Source organism: Pezoporus flaviventris, unplaced genomic scaffold (assembly GCF_033815535.1).
Source record: "Pezoporus flaviventris isolate CSIRO_AGI_PZ_B2104156 unplaced genomic scaffold, CSIRO_AGI_Pfla_v1 ptg000009l, whole genome shotgun sequence".
In the NCBI taxonomy this organism is placed as follows: Eukaryota; Metazoa; Chordata; class Aves; order Psittaciformes; family Psittacidae; genus Pezoporus; species Pezoporus flaviventris.
Window position 1 is genome coordinate 544861 of NW_026892557.1, and position 22000 is coordinate 566860.

At 52.8% G+C, this 22000-nt stretch overlaps 1 protein-coding gene across 4 annotated transcripts in view; it reads left to right on the plus strand.

Moving 5' to 3' along the window:
- Positions 1-22000, plus strand: part of EPHB2 (EPH receptor B2) — a 105031-nt gene that overhangs the window by 29609 nt on the left and 53422 nt on the right. For all 4 annotated transcript variants that reach the window (XM_061450051.1, XM_061450053.1, XM_061450052.1 and 1 more), the window contains exons 2-3: positions 1569-1633; positions 5386-6070. In XM_061450051.1, coding sequence (XP_061306035.1) covers positions 1569-1633; positions 5386-6070 — 750 coding nt within the window. The remainder of the gene's footprint in view (positions 1-1568; positions 1634-5385; positions 6071-22000) is intronic.

Consider the following 22000-nt stretch of genomic DNA (forward strand, 5'->3'; position numbering starts at 1 on the left):
TCAAGGCTGAGCTTTTCTTCCTTTGTTGTTGCTCCACACAGTGAAAGTGGAGGAGGTGGAGCTGCTTTTGAGGGGTTTGTGCCCATACGCTTGGGTTTTGAGGGTGAGGAGCAGCAACGGGACACAGTTACAGCCAGTAACTCTCCATCCGTGTGTGGCCATAGGAAGCAGCAGCGTTTGATGGGTTATGGGATGGTGGGGAGAGCTCTACTGTACTGGGGTTGATCCCTCTCTGTGAGCTGATGGGAAGGTGTGCACGTCTTGTGCATAAGGTACTTTTGCTTGAGATCCCTAACGCTGGATGTTTTCCCTGCCTGTCCTGCACTGACTGGGAGGGCAGGGAGAGTGAAGCTGCAGGCTGAGTTTTGTATTTGTCTTGCTTGTGTGCGTGATGGATGCTTCCCAGCATGTGGTTGGCATCCCAAGTGCGTGTTCTAAAATCAGAGGCACGTTCACATTCTCCCTATAGAGTAGAGGAGTAGAATTTCTTCTGTGGGCATCACCTTGGTCTCAGCCACAGAATGAGCCACGGAATGGTTGTATGCCGGCCTGCACAGTCTGTCCCACGAGCATCACACTTTTCCCATGCCCAGCTTTGGTGTGGTGGACCCTTTGGGTGTGATTTCTGAACTCCATTTCCTAAACACTGGAATATTGTCCTATTTTCTTAAATTGTCAGCACTGGGCATAGTGCAGACAAATCCCCGTGTTGCAATGAGCATGCAACCGCAGACCTGGAGGATGGACAGTCACCCAGACTGCAGAAACCACTCATGGAAGTGTCTGTCCAATGTATTTCTGATGGAGCCATCTGCCTGTTCCTGTGCTGGGTGGGAAGAACCTGCGCAGGTTAGCCCAAGTATTGGGGTGCCATAACCTGAGCATCCTTTCTTGTGCCATCAGTGTCGTTAGGCTGACCTGTAGCTATTTGGGATGAGAAGGACTTTGGTACTGAAAGTGTGACAAGCTGTGGAAAGGATAAGGAATCTTTGCTACCTGCGTGGCTCAGGGAGACTTCTCCTCTGTGGTACTGGCGGCAGCATCGCTTGACCTATTTCAACCCAAATCACCTGGGAAAACAGGTTTAACATCAGTTTAATTTTTTAGTACTTTTAAGTCCTAAAAGTGCTGTTCCTTCCCATGTGCTACAGCATCACCGAGGATTCTGCCTACCACGCAGAAAAAAACATCCCACTTTTGCAACAGACACTTCAGAGGGGATGGAAGAAACTGGCTCAAGCTGGGCTTCTTGTCTGAGCAGCAGAGCTGCTCTGGGGCTGTCCTACCCTGCTTCTGCATTTTGAAGAGCAAAGCCCACCCGGGCTGAAGGGTTGAAGGGCGAATGCTCCCATGCACTGCAGGAGACAAGGGGGCCAGGGAGAAATGGGCGATGGATGAGGAAGCAGATGGGTGGAGAGACCAATTCTTGGCTCCTCCACAGCTAAGGGCTGGCCAGAAAGTACAGCACAGGCTGGGCTCCATGGCTGCCGTCCTGTTCTGGCTCCTCTTCACTTTTTTCCCCTTCTCCTGCCTCAGGCCTGACTCCTTGTTTCACCTTCTTCCTGCAGAGACGCTGATGGACTCCACAACAGCGACGGCGGAGCTGGGCTGGACGGTGCATCCTCCGTCAGGGGTGAGTGATCCGGTTGCATCGGGGGGGCCTGGAGCCTGGTCTCAAGAGGAGGTGGGTGACAGTTGGGGTTTCCAGTAGTTCTCTAGAAGGTGATGCGTCCAAAAGATACCCCAGTGCTGGAGAAGTATAGTTCTCACCCTATAGCATCAGGCCAGTGTGGTATTGGAGGAATCATACTCTATAAAACTGGTCTGCAGCCACTTAAAAATCAGGAAGGGGGAGAAATGAAATGCTGAGGCCACTGTCATTTATCCCCAGTATCTCACTTGTTATCCCATTGCCCATCACTTGAAAAGAAAAGGATGGGGGCACTGACCTGCAAGGTTGCACCCACAGCAGCCATTTAATAAGTCCTGAAATGACTGTCCAGCATTCCTGGCATCTCATGGAGGGACATTAGCTGGCTCAGCAGCGACTGTCTCTCTGCTTTGCTGGTACCAAGAGTTCTCCAAGCCACCCAGAGCAAGCTTCTTTAAAGAAGAGCTTGAACAAGGTAGGGTATCTCTGCACCTTTCTGCTCACGACACAAAGCTGGAGCAGTCCCAGCCACCTCCATGACCTACAGCAGTTGTGTGGGGCATCAAGGTGCTGCCCAGCTCTGGCTGCAGTGGCCAGCAGCAGCGTGGAGCCTCCGTCTTCAACACCCCCAGGCTTGAATGGCCCAATCCAGCTTGGCCAAAGGCTGGAGATGCTCCCCATCGCCTTGTGCAGAGATGGGAGCTGATGGTAGCCCTCCGCAGGGGCAGGATGAAGATGTTTTGTGGGCCTCACCCTGAGGATGACAGCAAGCCCCCTCCCCAGGCTGACTTGGCAGAAGAAAAGAAACAGCCAAGAAAAGCCTCTGCTGGGGAGATTAAACCCAGCTCCCGAGCAGCCCTGCCGTGCTTGGGCCGCAGGCGCTGCCGGCACCGGTCCCCATCACCATGAGAAAGCCCCACGCCTGCCTGTGAGCCTGGCGCCTCCCCAGCGCTGGCCCGGCCGCCAAAGGGGGATGATGGGCGCACAATAGGCAGGAGCAGAGGTCAAGTCTTTTTCTCTCCTCGCCCAGCCTTTCTTGTTTGCGGTGTTTCCATATGTAAAGCACGCCTTGCTCCCGCTCCCCGGCCCTGCGGTAATGAGGCCGGGGCCGGCTGGAAGCCGTCTCCCCGTATTATTGTGCTGCCTTCTTCTTTTGAGCTCCCAGCATGTTAATTAGAGAGCGAGGAGAAAGGGAGAGGCTTCTAATTAAGCATCAAGGAAGCGCAGGGGCTGCTGTATGGGGGTGACTTTCTCTCCTGGCTTGGGAGCCCCCCCCCCCGCTCGCTGCTGCAGGGATGTAGGAGGATGCTGGCTGTCTCGATCCTCACCTCCAGGGTGCTCCCACGTCCCTGTCCCCATCAGGATGTGGATGCCCATCTAGGAAGTCCAGCACAGCCCTGCTGGTGGTGGTGGGATGGCCTCCCATCGCGGGTGGGATGTGGTGTGTGGATGCTGATGCTGCAGTGCCTTTGCAGCTTCTCCCAGGGTGGCCTTGTGCCCACTGACAGGACAAAGGTTATCCTGCCCATGAGGGACTGGCAAGGTTGGTGCAGTCAGCATCATCCGGGAGACAAAATCTGCTTCCCATTTGCTGCCTCATTGCTGATTATTAAAGGTCCAAAAGCCCAAACAGTTGGTTTTTTCCCTCACTGTGGAGCTCCCCTGTTGCTTGTAAGTGTTCCTATGCCTACCTCCACCATCTGCTGTTCATCCCCTAGCTGTAGACACTCTCCTTCCACCGTGTGCTGCTCCTGCCTGACCAGGGGTGAGCTCTTCAAACTCATGTCCTGAGCCCTCCCTAGGGGCCCTGCAGGTGTAGATGGGGCAGTACTGGGCATCTCCAGGTCTTGGTGGCTAACATGCTCTTTCAGAGTGGATGTCAGGAGTGGTCTAGGTGATGGAGAGCCAAATCAGAGGCAGGGCAGAGGAAGGAATTGCTTCCCTATGCCTTGCCTTTGATTCCTTCACCTGCTCCCAGCCAGTGCCCTAAAAAAGGTGGAGATCCTGCAATTTTCCACTACCACACCGAGTTATTTCTGGAAGAGAAAGCAAATGCTCCCCCCGTGTTTTGTGAGGATGCTCTCCTCCTCCCCCAGCGATGGCAGCAGATTTCCAGTCACTGCCAATCAGAAGTGGTTGGAGCTGTTTGGGGATCTTCCCTGACAGCCTTCTGTTGGGCTGTTAGCCTTGATGTGCGAGGAGCAATCTGTCTCTCATCCCCTGAGCCTCCCTCTACAGTCCTGGGTGCCCTTATGAGGCTGTGTGCAGGCTGAGGGCTGGGAATGCTCTGCTCCTGATGTTTTCTGTGCCAAACGTTGGTGCTGGACCTGGGCTGTGGGGCTACCTTGCCCTGGGTGTCATGATCCTGCCTCCAGGGCAGGGTTGTGCTCAGGGTCTGATGTCCGTGGGAAGCAGCTCAGCTTCCACTTGAGGAGGTTTATGAACAAATTAATTGGAAGCCATTCCAGCTGGCTGGAACTGTCACACACTAGCTGCATCCCGGTCCCTGCCACCAACATCAGGAGGGTGCTGCTGGTGGGGAGCGGGCAGCACAGAGAGATGCTCTGCACTCCTGCAAGGTCTGGGCTGGGGGGATGCTCTGGTGAGCCAGGTGGGAGGTGCTTTGTTTTCAATCTGTGCTCACCACAGGGGAGCAGTGGCCGGTTACTGCCTGCAGCTCTGCCCTTGTCTGGTCATCACCCATCCTGAAGTCTCCCCATCCTAAAAAGGATGGAGACAACAACAAGAGCTGAAGGATTTGTTAAAAACCAGCTTGGGGAAAGGGCAAGGAGCAGGACAGGACCAGGAGGTGTCACAGCAGCCCCAGACATTTCAGAGGCTCCTCCAGAGTTACCTGTTAGTCAGCTCGGGGAGCTGGGCTGAGCTTCCTGTGGGGAAATGTCAGCTCCAGGTGTCTCGCTGAGAAGGATGTTACTGTCGTGCCATTGCTCATAGGGCATCCCATAGTTGCAGTTTAGGACAGCTGGGGTTGAGCCCTATGTAAACCTGCAGGAGGGACTCCAGAACATGTTGGCCTTTGAAGGGGCGAGGATAAGAGCTACCAGCGGGATCTAACTCAGCATCTCCCTTTGTGGGTACACAGTGGGATCAGCCTGGCCCCCATAAACCTTCCCTCCTGCCCATGGGGAGAGGCCGCTGGCTATGGGCCTGTTGCACAGCCAGTCCTTGGGCTGAGAGGAGGTATTTTATGGCAGCGTTACGCGCTCCGGGTCCTGTCTGCCACGTCTGTAACTGCAGCGGCACCGGTGGGAATACATCTGCTGAAGGCATCGTGTTCCTTTGCTGCGATGCTCTGCTGAGCAGTGCAGCCCACGGGCAGGAGCCCCTGCTAAAGGCATTACTGCCTGCAGAGATGGTGCACGGCCCTGCCATGCTCTGCCACGCAGCGGAGGTGGTTTAGCATAAATCCAGGCATGGAGCATGGTGCTCATGGCATTGAGATGGCCCCCAGCTCTACGGAGGGCTTGGGCCACCTTGTTCCTACAGAGTGGAGCCTGCCATGTAGGCAGTGAGGGTGAAGCCCTGCCAGAACACGATGGAGGTGTTGGTATAGGCTGCTTGCAGCGTGATGCTGGAGCAGTGCTGGGTGAGGTGGTGGGGTGGGCACAGCGTGGGGCAGCTGGCGTTGGCGAAGTCTGGGGTTGGGAAGAGGTGAGGTGGGTTGGGAACAGTAGTTTGGTGCAAGCCTTTGATTTCCTGTGTCCTGTCTGCAGTGGGAAGAGGTGAGCGGGTACGACGAGAACATGAACACAATTCGCACCTACCAGGTGTGCAACGTCTTTGAATCCAGCCAGAACAACTGGCTCCGTACCAAGTACATCCGGAGGCGAGGAGCACACCGCATCCACGTGGAGATGAAATTTTCTGTCCGGGACTGCAGCAGCATCCCTAACGTCCCAGGCTCCTGTAAGGAGACTTTTAACCTCTACTACTTCGAGTCGGACTTTGACTCAGCCACCAAGACTTTTCCTAACTGGATGGAGAATCCTTGGATGAAAGTGGACACAATCGCTGCCGATGAGAGCTTCTCGCAGGTGGACCTAGGTGGGCGGGTGATGAAGATTAACACCGAGGTGCGCAGTTTTGGGCCTGTCTCCAAGAACGGTTTCTACCTGGCCTTCCAGGACTATGGGGGCTGCATGTCCTTGATTGCCGTCCGTGTCTTCTACCGCAAGTGTCCTCGTGTGATCCAGAATGGGGCCATCTTCCAGGAGACCCTTTCAGGAGCGGAGAGCACCTCGCTGGTGGCAGCCCGGGGGACGTGCATTGCCAACGCGGAGGAGGTGGATGTGCCCATCAAGCTGTACTGCAACGGTGATGGCGAGTGGCTGGTGCCCATCGGCCGCTGCATGTGCCGGGCAGGCTACGAGTCAGTGGAAAATGGGACTGTCTGCAGAGGTAACTGCTGGCTTCGGTCTCACACTGCACAGTGCCTTGGGGCCGGTGGCTGTGCCCATGGGGCAGTCGGGATTTGCAGCAGGGATGTGCATGAGCTGCCTGGGAGCAACCTCCTTGGGCTGGGGTGGGAGAGGAGCATGTGGGGGCGTGGGAGAGGAGCGTATGTATGGATGCTGACTCCTCCAGCTCCTCAGTTTGTGCCCTGGGACCATCCATCTGGTGCAGAGGCTCTGCGTTAACCTCTGGGTCCTCAGAGGCAGCGGGTCCAGGGTGCTCTCCAGGTCTCAGAGGGACACACGTGTGTGTAGCTGAGGTGTGTGCCAGCAATCTGCAGTCACCTCGCAAAATACTGAGGCTGTTTTCACTTCAGTTTGTGCCCTGGGCCTTGGCATGACCTGAAACGCTTCTGGGATGAGGGGAGCAGGCAGCCAAAGGTGATGTCCTGGGAGGGAGCAAGTTGTCTCCAGTGTTTTTTTGCATGGTGAGGTGCAAATGGCCCAGGGTGGGACATGATCATGGACTGTTCAGGGCCAGCCTCACTGGTGCCCAGGTGAAGAGGTGAGCTCCTGCAGTAGCCAGAGGCCTCCTGCCCTGTAGATGTTCTCCTGCCATCTACAGAGATGTTCAAAGCAGACTCTGGGGGTGCCTGCTCAGCTCAGCTGAGTACTCTGGAGCCACTGTGGTCCCAGAAATGAGAGGTTCAGCACCACACTTGCTGAAAGCATCGTGCCCGCACTCATCTCTCTGCTCCTCCCATGTCATGTGTGGGCTTGGGGAGGTTTAGAAAGGAGCTGCTGAGGCTGTTGGGGAGTGCTGGGGACACGTTTAATGGGCACCTGCTGCTGTCCCATGCACAGAGCAAACCACAGCGATTGGCAAATGGCTGAATATCAAAACCCTATTACAGTTTTGATAGCATCATCGCGCTCTGAGCAGAGCTGGGGTTTCTCTGAGATCAATTACAGATACGTCATGGGCACTGCAGAGTGCAAGGAAGGAGCTGCATCTCTTCTCTTTGTGCTGTGAGAAAGGGGTAGCTGGGTAACACCAAGCAAGTATGGGGAGGGAGCTGATGGAGGGGGCTGGACAGCCTCTGGCCATTCTCAGTTGGGACTGTAGGTTGGGTTGTCCCCTTGGAGAGGGCACCACGTCTCCTGCTAGTGGCTAGGCTGTTTATGCATCGAACTACAGCTCCTGATGCGCTGTGGGTGTCAGTTGATGTTTGTGATTTGAGCTGCTCCTCGCCAGGCCACTGCACATCTCTTCCCACCAAGCTCAGGGTGATCATGTCCAGCTGTAGCAGGGATGGGGACAGCAAGGAAGCGCTGCTGCAGCACAGTGTGGAAAGGGAGCCTGGCTAATCCCAGCCTTGAAGGGAAGACGGGTGTTTTACAACAACGCAAGTGAGCATTCGTAGGAACACCAGAAAGCCAAAATGATTTGTGTCAGCTTTTCCATCTCACCTGATTTACTTCCCCTGCATGAACCCAGCCCTGCACTTTGCTCTGGTGCAGCTTCAGGCTCCAGACACTCCCTGGTCCCACTGCCAGCACAGCCAAGGGATGATCCTCTCGCATGCCCCATGGCTCCCAGGTCTCCTCATGCATGCTCTGGCCTGGCAGAGCCAGGGGCCACGGTGGAGGGAGCAGGCAGGAGGGAGAGGCTGGGTCTCCTCTTTGCCTGGCAGCAGGAGGATTTGGGGAGGTCCAGTACCTCGGCAGCTGTTTCTCCAGCCGGTGCTGGCGTGTACCAGCCCCGCGCTCCCCAGCAGCATCAATCACGGGGTGGCCGGCAGCCTGATGTCTCTGTGGGGCAGCTGGCTCTGGGGCTGCCTCTTTCCTTCCCCTTCCCTATCCCCCTTTCACCTTCCCCTTCACTTTCCCCTTCCCTTTCCCCTTTCCCCTCCTCCTTCCTCTTCCCCTTCCTTTTTCTGTTCCCTTTCTTCTTCCCTCCTGTGCGGGGCTGGATGGGACCCCATGACTGTGTCAGACTGGGACACATCCTCTGCTTTCCCCCAGAAGAGCGAGGACTGGGAGGAGAGTGCCATGGGGTTGGCAGGGCAGCCATAGCACCCCTATCCTCTCCCAGCACCTCCAGTGAGCCCCACAGAGGACTGGGATAAGGGGCTAGTCACCCCAGCTCCGTCAGCAGCTCAACTCAGGAAGGACCTGCAGGATGCATCCCTGCCCACCTCCCGTTGTGTCCTTGCCCGTGGTGCCTGCAGAGGTAGGGTACGAGCCGCCTGGTTTGGGGGACTCACTTGTACATGTAGCTGGCAGGTTTTCTCATGTTTCAAGGGGTGGGAGGGAATCTGGGCCCCTTTCCAGAAGCAAAACAAAAGCAAATCTGAGCTGGCTTTCGGGGCGAAGTGCTCTCACACGGCTCGGTTGCCCAAGCAGGACGTGATGGGGAGCGTGGGGGACATGGCTCACTGGTCCTGCCCCAACAAGTCCTGGTGGAAAAGGGCATCCCAAGCAACGGGCAGCCCCTTGGTGCAGCTGCACGGTACTGAAAGGAGCTGCTCATTTTCTCCGCTGGGCTTTCCATCTGGCTACGGCAGTGCAGGCCTGCTCGCGGCAGTGCACACAAGGGATATTGATGGAGGAAGTTCATGCGTCTAACAGCTTAAGCTCTCCTAAGCTCGCAGCCCCAGCACAAAAGGCTTTGGGAGCAGTTAACAATTCTGTGTGGTTAAGAGATTTCCATTTCGCTGGGCCTCGCTGCCCCATCGCGCAGGGTCCTGCCTGCTCTCTCCTCATCGCTTCCCGGCTCCTTCCCGCTGCATTGGCGTGGGGCTCCCCACGCCGCCTCCCCCAGCCCAGCCGCGTCCTCCCCACTTCACCTTCTCCTGCTCCCTGCCTGCGTCTTTTTTCTCCATCTCCCTGTTCTTTGTCTGCTGCCTCCCCCCTCTCCCCCGCCTGTCCCTCCCATGCAGCATATTAAGCGCATTTCTCTCTCTGCCTCCCTTATTCATTGGCTCCCCTCTGCAACGGCAGAGGCAGAGCTATTGTGCTGCCTGCTCTCTCACTGTTTGGGCTGCACGGCAGAGAACGCTGCCTGCGAGGGTCTCTGCTTGCTCAGGGATGGCAGTCCCTGACTGCTGGTCCTGGCTATTGAGCCCTGCATCCATCTCCAGCTCCTCCCCATCTTTGGAGGACGTGGAATCATCACAGGATCCAAGACTGGTTTGGGTTGGAAGGGACCTTAAAGCTCCTCCAGCTCCAACCCCCTGCCACGGGCAGGGACCCCTTCCACTAGAGCAGCTTGCTCCAAGCCCCTGTGTCCAACCTGGCCTTGAGCACTGCCAGGGATGGGGCAGCCACAGCTTTTCTGGGCACCCTGTGCCAGCGCCTCAGCACCCTCCCAGGGAAGAGCTTCTGCCTAAGAGCTCAGCTCAGTCTCCCCTCTGGCAGGTTAAAGCCATTCCCCTTGGCCTGTCCCTACAGGCCCTTGTCCCAAGCCCCTCTCCAGCTTTCCTGCAGCCCCTTTAGGTATTGGAAAGCTGTTATAAAGCATGTGCCCTTGCAGATGTGTGTCCTGCAGGTAGGCTCCATGATGGGCTTCCTTGCCTGTGTGCTTGTGTGTAATTTAGAGGTCTGGCACAGCAGATCTGCCACCAACACCACTGTGTGCCGGGAATTTGGGTGCAGAAGCAGTGATGTTCATGTCACATATGCTGAGGACCCAGAGGTGTGGAGAGCAGTGAGGGTGTGTTGCAGCTGTGCTGTGCTTGGGTTTTGGAGGGGGCAAATACATGGTAAGGGCCTGGAGGGACATGCAGGTTTCTGATGTGCCAGGGAAGGGTATGTCCTAGCTGTCTCAAAGTCACCTGCCATGAGTACATGATGTTTTGGAGATAAAAGGCTATTTATGACTCCATGCCTGCTTCAGGTCTGGCCCATTAGTGTTAATGCTGGACCCAGCCAATAAATTGTAAGGCCTTAGGGATAATTAGGTTCTTACAGGAAGCATTCCTGGTTGAGCTGGAGCAGATACAGCCAGTCGTAAATGTTTGCAGAGATGGAGAACTGCCCGTTAAAGACTGCCCTTGGCACTGCTTTGGCTTTTCCATTGGTAGATCCACCATCCCATGCACAGGATGCATGTACGTAGTGACAACCTATGTGCCAGGGGGATGCTGAGATTTCCCTTTTCCTGCATCCCCCCTTTGCTTTAACTATTTCAGCAATGGCATCTCCCTGGGTGCTTTTGAAGAGCCTGGAGGTGTGATCTGACATGTGTTTGTGTTGAAATGCGTGTTCTTTGCGTGTGCCCAGCTCACTGAGGCATCTGGATTGCTGTGTATCACCTTCAGTATTTACCATGCTACAGCTTCCATGTCATCAGCTAACTTTACTGGGAATGCTTTGGGCTTTCTCCTGGGTCATTGATAAAAATGTTAAATAGCCCAGAGGCATGAACCATGTTTGTTGGCTCTAGTAGAAACAGACCTGCTCTCTGCACATTCCCTGTTTAGATCTCAGACCGTAGCAGCATCAGCTTGCCAAGTTTTAATGCATTGAATATGTCCCGCAGTGTCGGTGGACTTACTAATTTCTGAGTCAAAATATCATGTGTTACCAAGGGAAATGCTCTGCAGAGGTTTGGGTGTGTTGCTTTAACACTGTGAAACTCTCCCAGCCAATCTTGTAATTGCATCAAAAAACCATACAAGACTAATTTGCCTTAATCTCTTCTCCATAAGCATACGTAGGTTGGCACTACTATTACTACCTTCCTTTCATCCTTTGCTGGCCAAATCCTGTAGCTGGCACGTCCTTATCTGACTGGTACTGACGCTGCAATGGCACTCCTAAAATAGCCAAGACTGCCTCATTTAACAAAGAGCTTTTTCCTACAGCCCTGAAACATCCTGCTGCTTGACGGTGTCTGGAAAGTGAACATTATCTGTCCACTGGTTCATCAGCCATCTCTTTAAAAACTCATAGGTAGATGCTATCCTGACACACTGAGTTAACAGTGTTTAACTTTAGTAGCTGCTATTTAACATCTTGAGTTACTGCTGGAATGGAAAGTATTTCACCATCGTCCTATAAGATGATTACATCACCTGGCTTCTTCCCAAGTACAAAACAGGAATTTGTCTGCCTTTTCTATAGGGTTGTTGACAATTTGAATGCTCCCAGCCGGCTGCGGCTCCGTGTCATTGTGGATACTGCATTTCGGGCTTCTCCCTCTCCGTCTGGGAAGGAAGAATAAAGCATCTTTCTTTCCATTGCTTTGATTCTTCTCCCTCCTGCTTCTTGCTGACCTCTCCATGTTGTGAATCCAATTAGGGCTGCGGTGGGGATTGCAGCTGCTCAGTATGAACCGCTCCTAGCCTGCTTGGTGCACTGTGGAGTTGGAGGAGATGCCAGCTTGTCCTCTGCACATTGCTGGCTGCTGTTTGGGCTTCTGGAGGTTGGAGCAGGAGCAGGGAAAGCCTCGCGGATCAAGGGAGTGTCAGGCAGGGGAGCTGGGGCATTCATTTCTTGGTGCTTTGAAGCCCTGAAGAGATGCTGACCCCGCAAGGAGGGTCACGGGTGGTCCACAAATGGGGCAAGAAATGTGCTGCTGACAGAGGGACATGGATGACACCTCAGAACAGGAAATGCTGCTTCTGAGGGACAGGATCTTCATGGCCAAAACAGGCAAAGGCAAAGACAGCTGCTTTCTCATTTTGCTTTTTGAGACAAGGGGTGGGCCGAGACCTTCCGTAAAAGCGTTTTCTCTAGAGACAAAGTGATGAGATGAGGTTTTACAGGACATGAGTGTGATGTTTGAACTGCAGAGCACTGCCAGCCCTGTTTTGAAGGCATAGGAAAGACCCCAGCAGGATGCAGAGGATAACGTGAGAGCAGCCCACTAGAAGCATGGAAGAGAACAGCATACTCTCATTTGTTGGTATAGACAAAGGTCATGAGTCCAGGTGTTGGAGGAAGGGATGGAGATCCCAGGTCCAGCAAAATCCGTTGGGAGTTTCTTGGTGGAAGTGATGGCCATTCACAGGATTTCTCAGGGGGACATGGTGGAGTTTTGCATTGCCACTGTCTGCCATAGCTGGTGCTTCCCAGTCCCTTTGCATCCTGCTCATGATCTCCCACCGCTGAGTTTTGGGGAAGGTCTCTGCTCCCCGTCCTTCTCCCCAGGAGCTTCATGGTACTGGGATCAGTGGGAAGAAGAGAGGAGGTGAGTGAGAGCAGACCTGGAGGGTCTCCACCAGGGAAAAGAGTGATGTCCTTTCTGACCCTCCACATGTAAATACTGACTGTGTCCTGGGTGCGAGGATGGGACCCCCGTGGTAACTGGGTGCTTTCATGGAGCTGATATCTGTACTGATACAAAAATCTCCTCTGGACTTATTTTTACAGCAGAAACAGCATTTTGGATGAAACACCACATTCCTGATCTTGCTACACCCATGTGAGTGGGGAATAGCGGCTCTGGCAGCATCCTGTGCTGACGCCAGTGGGAGAGCAGCACTGATTCCTGCTTTTCCACTCTCTCCATCATAGGCCTCCCTTTCCCCCTGCGCCAGCCCCCCTCTTTTTCTGAGTAAAAGTGGTAAACATTAATAGGAACTGGAATGAATAGCTGGGATCCAGGCCCAGGCTTCCAGGATTTTAACTCATTATTGCCATGAAATGAAGGGAATGTGGTTTTTACCATTAGTTTTGAGTCAAAGCACTTGGAGATCTGGGGAGCAAGGAGAGTTTCTCCCTGAATTCATCAGAGTGGTGAATCTTTATGGGGAAGAAGAGAATATTCTTCATCGTATATAACATGAGAAAATTGAGGAAAATACTGGTTTTGAGGTGGGTATTTTTTTCATTTGGGTTGGGCAAAGTGAAAAAGAGATTATTTTGCATGTTTAATTCCGGGAAACATCCTCAGCCATTCCCTGTGCTGATGTGAAGTTCTTTGGATGTCAGATTATTGCTCTCTAAAAGCACAGTTGTTTTAGTGATACAAGGTAAAAATCTTCCAGAAAAATCAGTTTAGAAGCCATGATCAGCTTAATTAGCTCTAGGGAAGCTCTTTATTTATCCCTATATGCCTTAGAAGCATAGTACATCACTGGAAAGTGTACATAAATGCCCCATAAAGGTTAGGAAATGGAATCAAAATGTTCATAGCTCACCTGATGGCTGTGTTTATAGAGAGCAAGCTTCAAACAGTGGTTTGGCCAAGCACAATACACAGTATGTTCACGTTTTGAAGGAGACATTAAGTTTGGTGACACCAAGCAGTGATACCCAGTCCTTCCATGGGCAGGTGTTACAGCTTAAACACTGTAAGGAAGGAGTTGCATGAAGGATGCAGAGCAACAGCAGGCAGAAGCACAGTGAGTGCTGTCTGGTGAGTCTGAGGCATCCCCTTGTCCCATTTATTTCTTGGCATTTGGAGAAGCTGTATCTAAGAAAAGAAACAAAAAAAAAAACCCAAACCCTACAAAAAGCAAGCAAACAAACAAACAAAAAAAGCCAAACCAAAAGTCCAAAGAAAAAAACCCAAACCAAAAAAGATTGCCAGGTGTTATAAAGAGAAGAGATGCTAAAGAAGGTCGCTAGGTCTTGGAAAGCACCCTGTTAAAGGGAGACAGAAAAAGTCCTGCTGATATCTGGAGCTACCAACTTGGTGCATTGCTCCTCCCAGATCCTTCTCTTTGAAAGGCGCCTGAAAGGGAGACCTGTGGAACACAGTGTGTTTTGTGGGTAGGTGATTCTTGTGGAGCCTTTCTAGGTCTCTGAAACAAGGTCTTCAAAGACAAAGAGCTCTTCTTCACTTCAGCGGGTTGACATGACACCTGCCAAGGTGCTGGCATCTTCCCAGAGTCCCTGGAGGCAAACTGGGGATATTGGCTTTGTTCCTTGTGTCAGAAACGAGAGAGACCTTTCTTAAAACCTATCTCATGGTTTCAGTTGGCCAACAGGGCTCTTGATGCTTGAGTGAATGGTTCTGTGCTCAAGCACATCCCTATACTTGGGCTGGCTCACCCCTCCTCTGTGGGCTGTGGGTACCACAGCGATGCTGCGGGGAGATGGGGGGCATGGCTGGACCATGAGGTGAGGGTTCACAGGTTAGGTGGATGATGGCTAATGGGGCAAGTTCAGGATGCATTTTGAGGGAATCTCTGGTTCTTCAGTATTTGGGAGCCGACAGCTTTCAACAGTGACAAGCTCCTACTTGCAGTGCCTTTTTGCACTTTCAGACTGTGGTCACATTCAGAGCGCACAGAAAGCCTGTGTTCAAGAAGACAATTTTTAACTCACAATCCAAAGCTAGCAATTTCCCCTCAAAACATCGTGATCTCAGGAGAACCACAGTTGTTACACCTGCAGCTGTGACAGGAGACAACAGCAGAGTGAACAATAAATGGACACTGATAAAGGCTTTATTCATTTCCAACTATCAAAATGCTCAAACCCTCAAGATGAGTCAGAATTAAAGTGCAGCCTGAAGTGGGTCTTATAAAGTAAGAGTAATGCGGATGCTTTGCTCCAAATGGCATTTCTCCCAGCCTGGATGGCTTTTCAAAGGATTGCAGTGACTTCTGGAGCGGCTGTAGTAACAGATAATATTTGCCAAACAGCAAACAGCACACTCCATTAAATGCACGCTCTCTGCCTTTTTATGGCATCAGCTCTCCAGGAGCTTTCTGCAGAGGCACGGGAAGGCTCTGTGCAGTGTCAGGGACTTGTGTGCTCTCTGACATCAGTGGGTGGCTTCCATCATGCTGTTCCACCTTTCTCCCTGCCCTTCAGGAGAGCTGTTCCTGACCACAGTGTCTGCATCCTCCCAGGGCAGGCAGAGCAAAGGGCTATGGGCTGGTGCCCCGTGCAGCAGCCTGAAGTGCCTGCAATCAAGGGGTGGGCAGGATGCGGGATGTTGCTGGGCATCATACCCTTAACTAAGGGTTTCTAAGGTGCTGATTTCTCTCTCTTGAGGCATTTCAGTGGGAGCCAACTGTTTTTCATGACCCCTCTTCTGCCCCTTTCTCTCCCTTCCTTTTGCCTCATCCTTCCGGTCTTGTGTGCCAGTGACAATCCTCCAGACATCCGTGTTACTCTCACCACAGTAAAGAGTGTTATTTTGGCAGATAGCCTCCCCATTCTTCCCCACCTCAGGATGGCTCAGGATCATTCAGCCCCATCTTCGGCTTGCAGGGAGCTGTGACAAGGGAGGAAGAGGTGGTTCCTCAGGCTGCCCAAGCAGTGGATGCTTGATCAGCTCTCTCGTGCCAGCCATCACCCGAAGGATTCCTGTAGCTGAAGGCAGGAAGCTAAGGAGGGTTTGCTGCAGTGGAAGCCCTACTGCTGCCGGCCTTTCCTTGCAGCACAATGAGCAAAAGGAGCTCTGAGCTTTTTGGTGTCTATGCACAGCCCTCATTAGTGAAATGGAAAGAGTGAAAACGGGGACAGCAGGATTAGGAGAAACAGTCAGGGAGTGATTCACACCCCGAGAAGTTTCTTGTTCACCTCTCCCTGCTGTGCACCGCAGTGATGGATTAACAATTGCCTTCATTTGTCATTGCATCGCTGCTTGCGGTGTGGTGCAGCAAGCACTGCCCTCGCTGTTATTTCCAGTCACCTTCACAAGTGCAGTGATTATGCTGTTACTGTCACCTACATTAGCTTGGACATTGATCCAAGCTGTAATGGTGGTGTTTTACTCTCAGTTTACACCTTAGGAGTGGACCTGTGGCACTGACTGAAGAATGAGAGATGAGGTAGCTGTTGCAGGTGAAATAATCACCAGGCTTTCTCAAGCTCCGTCTTCCAGCTGCAGCCTTGCAAATCCTAGCCTTAGGATGTGCCAAAGGTCTGCAGAGCTGGGGATGGGAGCACCGGATCGCCCTTGGGTGCTGCCTGCACTGCTCATGCTGCTTTCTAAAGAGGATTAGGAAGCCAGATGAGGAACTTCATTGTGCCCACCGCTTCCTCGTGTTGCTGCCGTGAGTTCGGTGCATTTGCAAACAGTGACAAATGTAAGTGTGTGTATCTTCAGCATACCTATAATTAAAACTGGTCTTTTTGCTTCTAGACAGTTTCTTGCTGTCTGGCTCAGATGGAAGCGATCCCAGTTTGGTTTTGTTCCTCTTGAATTAGGGCATGACGGCTCTTTCCAGGATTACCCAGGTGAAACTACATGCATGGGGACCTGCCCAGTGTGCCCAGTGGTTCCTCTAGAACACGTTGAGCCCCATGCACGTGCAGCTCGCGTGTTCCACAGACGCAGTGGGTTTTGGTGCGTTTGGCTCTGTGCAGCTTTGCAGGGCCCATGTGTGAGAGCTGGATTTCTGGTGCTTCCAGTTGCGAGGTAGGAATTGAGTGTGGGAACGGGGTGATCATCAGAGAGTAGTCAGAGCATAACGTGCAAAGCTGAGCAGAAGGCTCGGGCTGGGCACAAGTGCAGTTCTGCCTGAAGAGGAGAGGTTGGTGCCATGTGTTTGAGTGCTCCAGACTTTGTGTTGCCTTGAGAAAGGGTCAGAAGGGCTTTGGTGGAAACCAGGAGGAGGATGCCAAGGCAGGGATGGGCTAGCAGGACACAGCACTGCTGCGGCAGCTCAACCCTGTTGTGTGCTTTGGGGGATGAGGAGGACAAGATGGGGTTTCCATGGAAACCAGAGCCATGATATCCTGCATGCCCGTGTGCTGGAAGGCCAAAAGCAAATGTGGGTAGGAGGAAGGAAGCAGCGAACGGTGGGCAGCATACCGTCCTTGGGGAGCTTCATCCTTGAGCACAGAGGAGAGGAGCAAAAGAGGACCAGCCTGGTTTGAGTTGGAAGGGACCTTAAAGCCCATCCAGTTCCAACCCCTGCCACGGGCAGGGACCCCTTCCACTAGAGCAGCTTGCTCCAAGCCCCTTTGTCCAACCTGGCCTTGAACACTGCCAGGGATGGGGCAGCCACAGCTTCTCTGGGCACCCTGGGCCAGCGCCTCAGCACCCTCACAGGGAAGAGCTTTGGGTACCCTGAACTCTCGTGTTGTCTCCCTGAAGCTCAGAGCATGGCTGGGAGCAAGGGCCAGCTCTGGCAGAGGGCTCTATGGGTGTCCAGCAGTGTGTGTTCCTGCTGTGGTAAGGGCCGCTTAGCCCAATTGGCAGCGGAGCTCCACACCAGCCCAGGTAGCTCAGTAATGAGCAGGATTGAGTAATAAGACCAGGAGGAACGGCAGCAATATTGCTTTTGGTGTTTGGTTCTGACATCTGCCTGTGCACATCACCTCTGTGTGCAGGAAGGTGGCAAGGGCAGATCAGTACAAGGCTGAGACACCGTGCAGGGTGGAGGTGACAACACCCCTGGGCAGGCACATGCACAGCTGGGTCAAGCAGGAGAGTGGGATGCCTTCAGCCAGCTGCTGGGTCCTACCACAGGCACATCTGGCTCAGTTCTGGTGCACAGTGCGAGGCTCATAGGGGTCCCAAGTGTTCCATCCAGCTGTGGGCTGACTTGCTGGATGCTCCTAGCAGTGGAGGTGTGGATGTGTCTCGTACCCACAGGTGGGTGGCATTGCCTTGGCACTGCCACATCTGCACCCTTGGGCTGCTGTGGCCATGTCCCTGCTGTCACATGGCCGGGTTGTGGCTGCAGCAGTGATGAGTGCTGGAGCTGCTAGCAGACTGGAAATGTCTTTTGTCAAAGCCTGAGATGCCTCCAACCTCCTTTAATTAAAGACAATTACTGCTTTCAGCCCCTCTTCACAGCTCAGCTGGGTTGTTTGCAAACACACAGCTGCGGGAGTCTTTGTGCCCCTCTCTGAGTCCCACTTCCCTGGAGATGCACAGAGGTTTCTTTATTATCAGCAGTACAGCCAGCAAGCGGTGATGGGGAGAAGGGGGTGTCCCGGGGTGTTTTGGGGTGCAGGGCAGCCTGGAGCAGCCCTGAGTGGTCCAGCTTTCCTGCAAAACCTGTGTGGTTTTGTCAGTGCTTTTGGGAGAGTGGCTGTTGCCGGAGGTGAGAAGAGGCTCAAAGGGGATGAGTGGGGATAGAGGCTGCGGAGAAGGTGGCTCTTGTCCCCAGCTGCAGAGACAGGACTGAGCTCAGAGCTCTGAATGTGTCCTTTTAAATAACACTCTGCTGGGTTAGCCCTCATTTTGCACGCTCATGTAAGAGCCTGCTTCACCTCACTGCAAGAGCTGCGCCAGGCGGCCCAAATCTGCTCTTTCCCGACTGAACTATGCTCAGACAAAAAAAAATCCCTGAAACCTCCTGTAACCAATAACCCCCCTTTTCCGTGCTTGAATAACTCCAAGGCAGCCAAATGGAGCTTAACCAAACTTTCCAAAACAGTCAGGGCTGGCACGAGAACAAGCAGCATCCACTGCAGCCCTCTGGGATGCCGGTTCCAAAAATACGAGCTTCATGAAGCTGCCTCATGGCCTTGGCTCTTGTAGCATCCTGCTTGGCTCTTCAGCACCGCGTCCGACCCCAAGCCAAGGCCGTGGCTTCTTGGTTTTCAGGTGCTAATGGTCTCCTTGGGGAGGAGCCAGGCAGGAGAAGCCCAGCAGGCAGCCCGCTGCCGGCCTTGGAAGCGTTTGGTTGTTAAATGTGAATGGTAAGTGCTCAGTCTTTAGGCTCAGGGGAGCCAAGATTCTTTTTGAGCTTCTAACAGCCCGACACTGCTCTGTCTTCTCAAATTCATTTTGCAGCTCCGATTCCCTGGCGAGCACTAATCACTGGGCTGAGCATGAAGGGAAGCATACTCCTTAAATGGGAAGCCCAGAAGCTCTTTCCCCTTTAACAACCTCTCTATGGACGTCTTTGATCTGTTTTGGGGTGGTTTCTTATTCCGCAGAAGGCTCTTGGAGGCCAGAAGATGAGTTGAAGCAGCCTCCTAGAACAGGTTTAAATGCACGCACAAGGCACCGTGCTGTGGGTTTAGCGCTGGTAGCAGATGGGCAGGGCTGGACACCCGTTGTAAGGGCAAAGACCAGGGCGTCAGAGACCCACTTGCTGCAGTGTTCGTGTCTATGGGATGCTGGAGCTCTGGGGACACAGTCCGTGGTCCTTAGCGCAATGTCATGGGATGCTGGGGCTTTGGGGACACAGTCCTTAGTGCGACATCATGCTGCTGTGGTCCGGTTGTGCTCATGGGAGATAGTGACTGTGATTAGCCCATCATTGAGAGCACTCTACTCATAGGCAGCTCAGTGTAGAGTAAGGTGCCTTCATTTGGAGGCGCCTCCAGTTTCTGTTGCGGGTCTTGGGCTGTGGACTTGGCTAACCAGAAGGTGTATTTGGGGCTTTAGTGTGCTTTAGAAGTGGACATCTTCCACTTATGTCCCCTGGGGAACTGTTGGCCGCAGCCAGTTGACTGGTAGGTGGAGGTTCTATGAGTGCTGACCCAGTGCCATTAGTGGCAGACCCAGAAACACAGTCAGGAGGTGTTCGAGAGAGAGTTTCCCGTGTGTTGAGCATGGCTGTGTCTTTGATGGAAGCAAACCCTTCCAGAAACACCCTGGTGCTTACTGGTTTGTGAGGGTCTGTCCTGGCCAGAAAGCAGGAGCAATAAGGAAGGGATGGAGTGATGATTCCTCTTGTCTTCTGGCATGCTGCTCGTATTTTCAGTGCCCACTGTATCTTGTGTCAGTAAGTGCTGCAATTTAATTATGCACCATGTGAAAAATATGTCCATGCACACTGTAAGAAATTGCAAGCCATCTATTCCCATTCATATCTCTGTGTTCCTGATGGCTTTATATACCTCCCTGCATGGTCTCGCTTCAAATGGAAGGTCCTGATTGATTCTCTATTGGAAGCTGTTCAGTATTCCTAATAATTTTTATTATCTCCCTCATGATCTCGTCTGAGGATGACCACCATTGCAAACACTGATCAAAACATCACTCCCTGCAATGCTTTAATAACATTCCTGCTTTGCATTGGGTTCCTTTCTTAATAATTCCTTACATTTTCTCTTTTTTTGTGTGTTTTTTTGTTGATGATAGATGAGCTTTGAACTGATGTTTTCAGAGAATTATCTCTAGTGCTGCCGAGATCTCCTCCCTGCATGTTAATAGCTAATTTAGTGCCCATCATTGTGTTCGTATAATTAGGGCTCTTTTCCCCCCAAGTGCATTCGTTTCCTTTTGTCACCACTGAATTTCATTTGCTGTGTTAGTGCCCAGTCACCCAGCACCCTGAGATCTTCCTGTTACTCTTTGTGAGTGGCTTTAGTTCTGATAAACCCATCTAGTCTGGGGACATCAGGAGGCTGCACCGTGTCACTCATCACCCCCTGCTCCAGCCTGCAGGTGGGTGGGTGCTCAGAGTGGTTCCTTGTTCCAGCAGCAGGATGGTCCACATCCTCAGCATCTGTGTGAGTGTGTGTTACTCATGCATTATGCAGTGTGGCTCGTCTCCCTTGGTGGGGCCTGCCTGAACTCTGGATGCCAGTAGGGAATGCATTGCGTTACTGGGACTTTCTGGCTGGATCGTGGTTTTCTGGACATGACAAGCTCTCTTCCAGACCTCAGTTTCTTCAACCACTATTAGAATGGCAGAGACACTTTGTCTCTTGTCTCGGGTGACTCTTTCCCAATGTCTGAGCAGCCAGCAGAGGATTGCATCGCATTCTGTGCACGGCAGTGGAAGGATGCAGCTTGGACTAGCTGTGTTCCTCAGCCCTTGGCTATTGATTCTTGGAGCACAAGGAGATTGAAGCAAGGTGGAGTGAACCTGTCCTGGGTTCAGCAGTAGCAGTTCTTTTTCTCCTTCTTAGTAGCTGGTGCAGTGTTCTGTTTTTGACTTGACTCTGAGAACAGTGCTGATAACACACCGATGTTGTAGCTGTTGCTCAGTAACGCTTACCCTGATCAAGGACTTTTTCAGCCTCATGCTCTGCCAGTGAGGAGGGACACAAGAAGCCAGGAGGAAGCAGAGCCAGGACACCAGACCCAAACTAGCCATAGGGGTATTCCATACCAGAGCACGTCATGCCCAGGAGAGAAACTGGGGGCAGTCACCCAGAAGGCCCAGATCACTGCTCGGGTCAGGCTGGGTATCGGTCGGTGGGTGGTGAGCAATTTTGTTCTCTCCCCTTGTTATTTCCCTTATCATCATTGCTATTACTGGTGGTAGCAGTAATAGTTTTGTGTTACACCTTAGTTACCGGACTGCTCTTATCTCAACCCGTGGGTTTTACTTTCTTTGGATTCTCCTCCCCATCCCTCCTGGAGCTGGGGAATGAAGAAGAGGGGGAGTGGGCGAGCGGCTGCATGGTTCTGAGTTACCGGCTGGGCTTAAACCATGACAGAACCCAGAGAAGAAGAACCCGAGAAGGGATCTGAGCACAGCTACAGCTCTGTACAGAGCAATTAAAAGAGGATGGAGCCAAGTCCCCATCAGCAGTGGTGCCAGATCATATAGAAAGTGATAACAGCCACAAGCTGCACTTTGAGAGGCTCAGTGCAGACACTGGAAAAGCTGAGACAGTTCCCCCGAGAGGTTGAGCATCACCATCCCCAGAGATTTTCAAGTCTTTACTGATTTAGGGCTCGGCATAGCCCTTCTGTGAGCTGGAGACCGCAGAGGTCTCTTCCCAGCAGTCCTGCTAGGATACCATGAAAAACCATGTGCCAGGACCATGGAGCCAGCTTGACCTGAGCACCACCTCTGCACTGGAGATGGCTAGAGAAACCATAGATAGAGAAACAGTGCTGAAGCCAGCTTGGGTCTAAATGCGTTCCTCAGGTGGTAGAGTGGCATGGAGGGATAGGAGACTGCAGCATGGGTCAGCAGCGCTCAGAGACAGACCTGCTGTAACTGCATCTAGCAGGGAGTTGAAGGTGTCTGCTGATAAAACCCATGGAGCCATGAGCTGTAGATGAGGAGGTTCTGCAGCCCCATCAGAGAAGGGCACCCAATTGGACAGGCAGGATTTGCCCTTAGTGAAGCCATGCTGGCTGTCACCAACCACCTCATTGTTT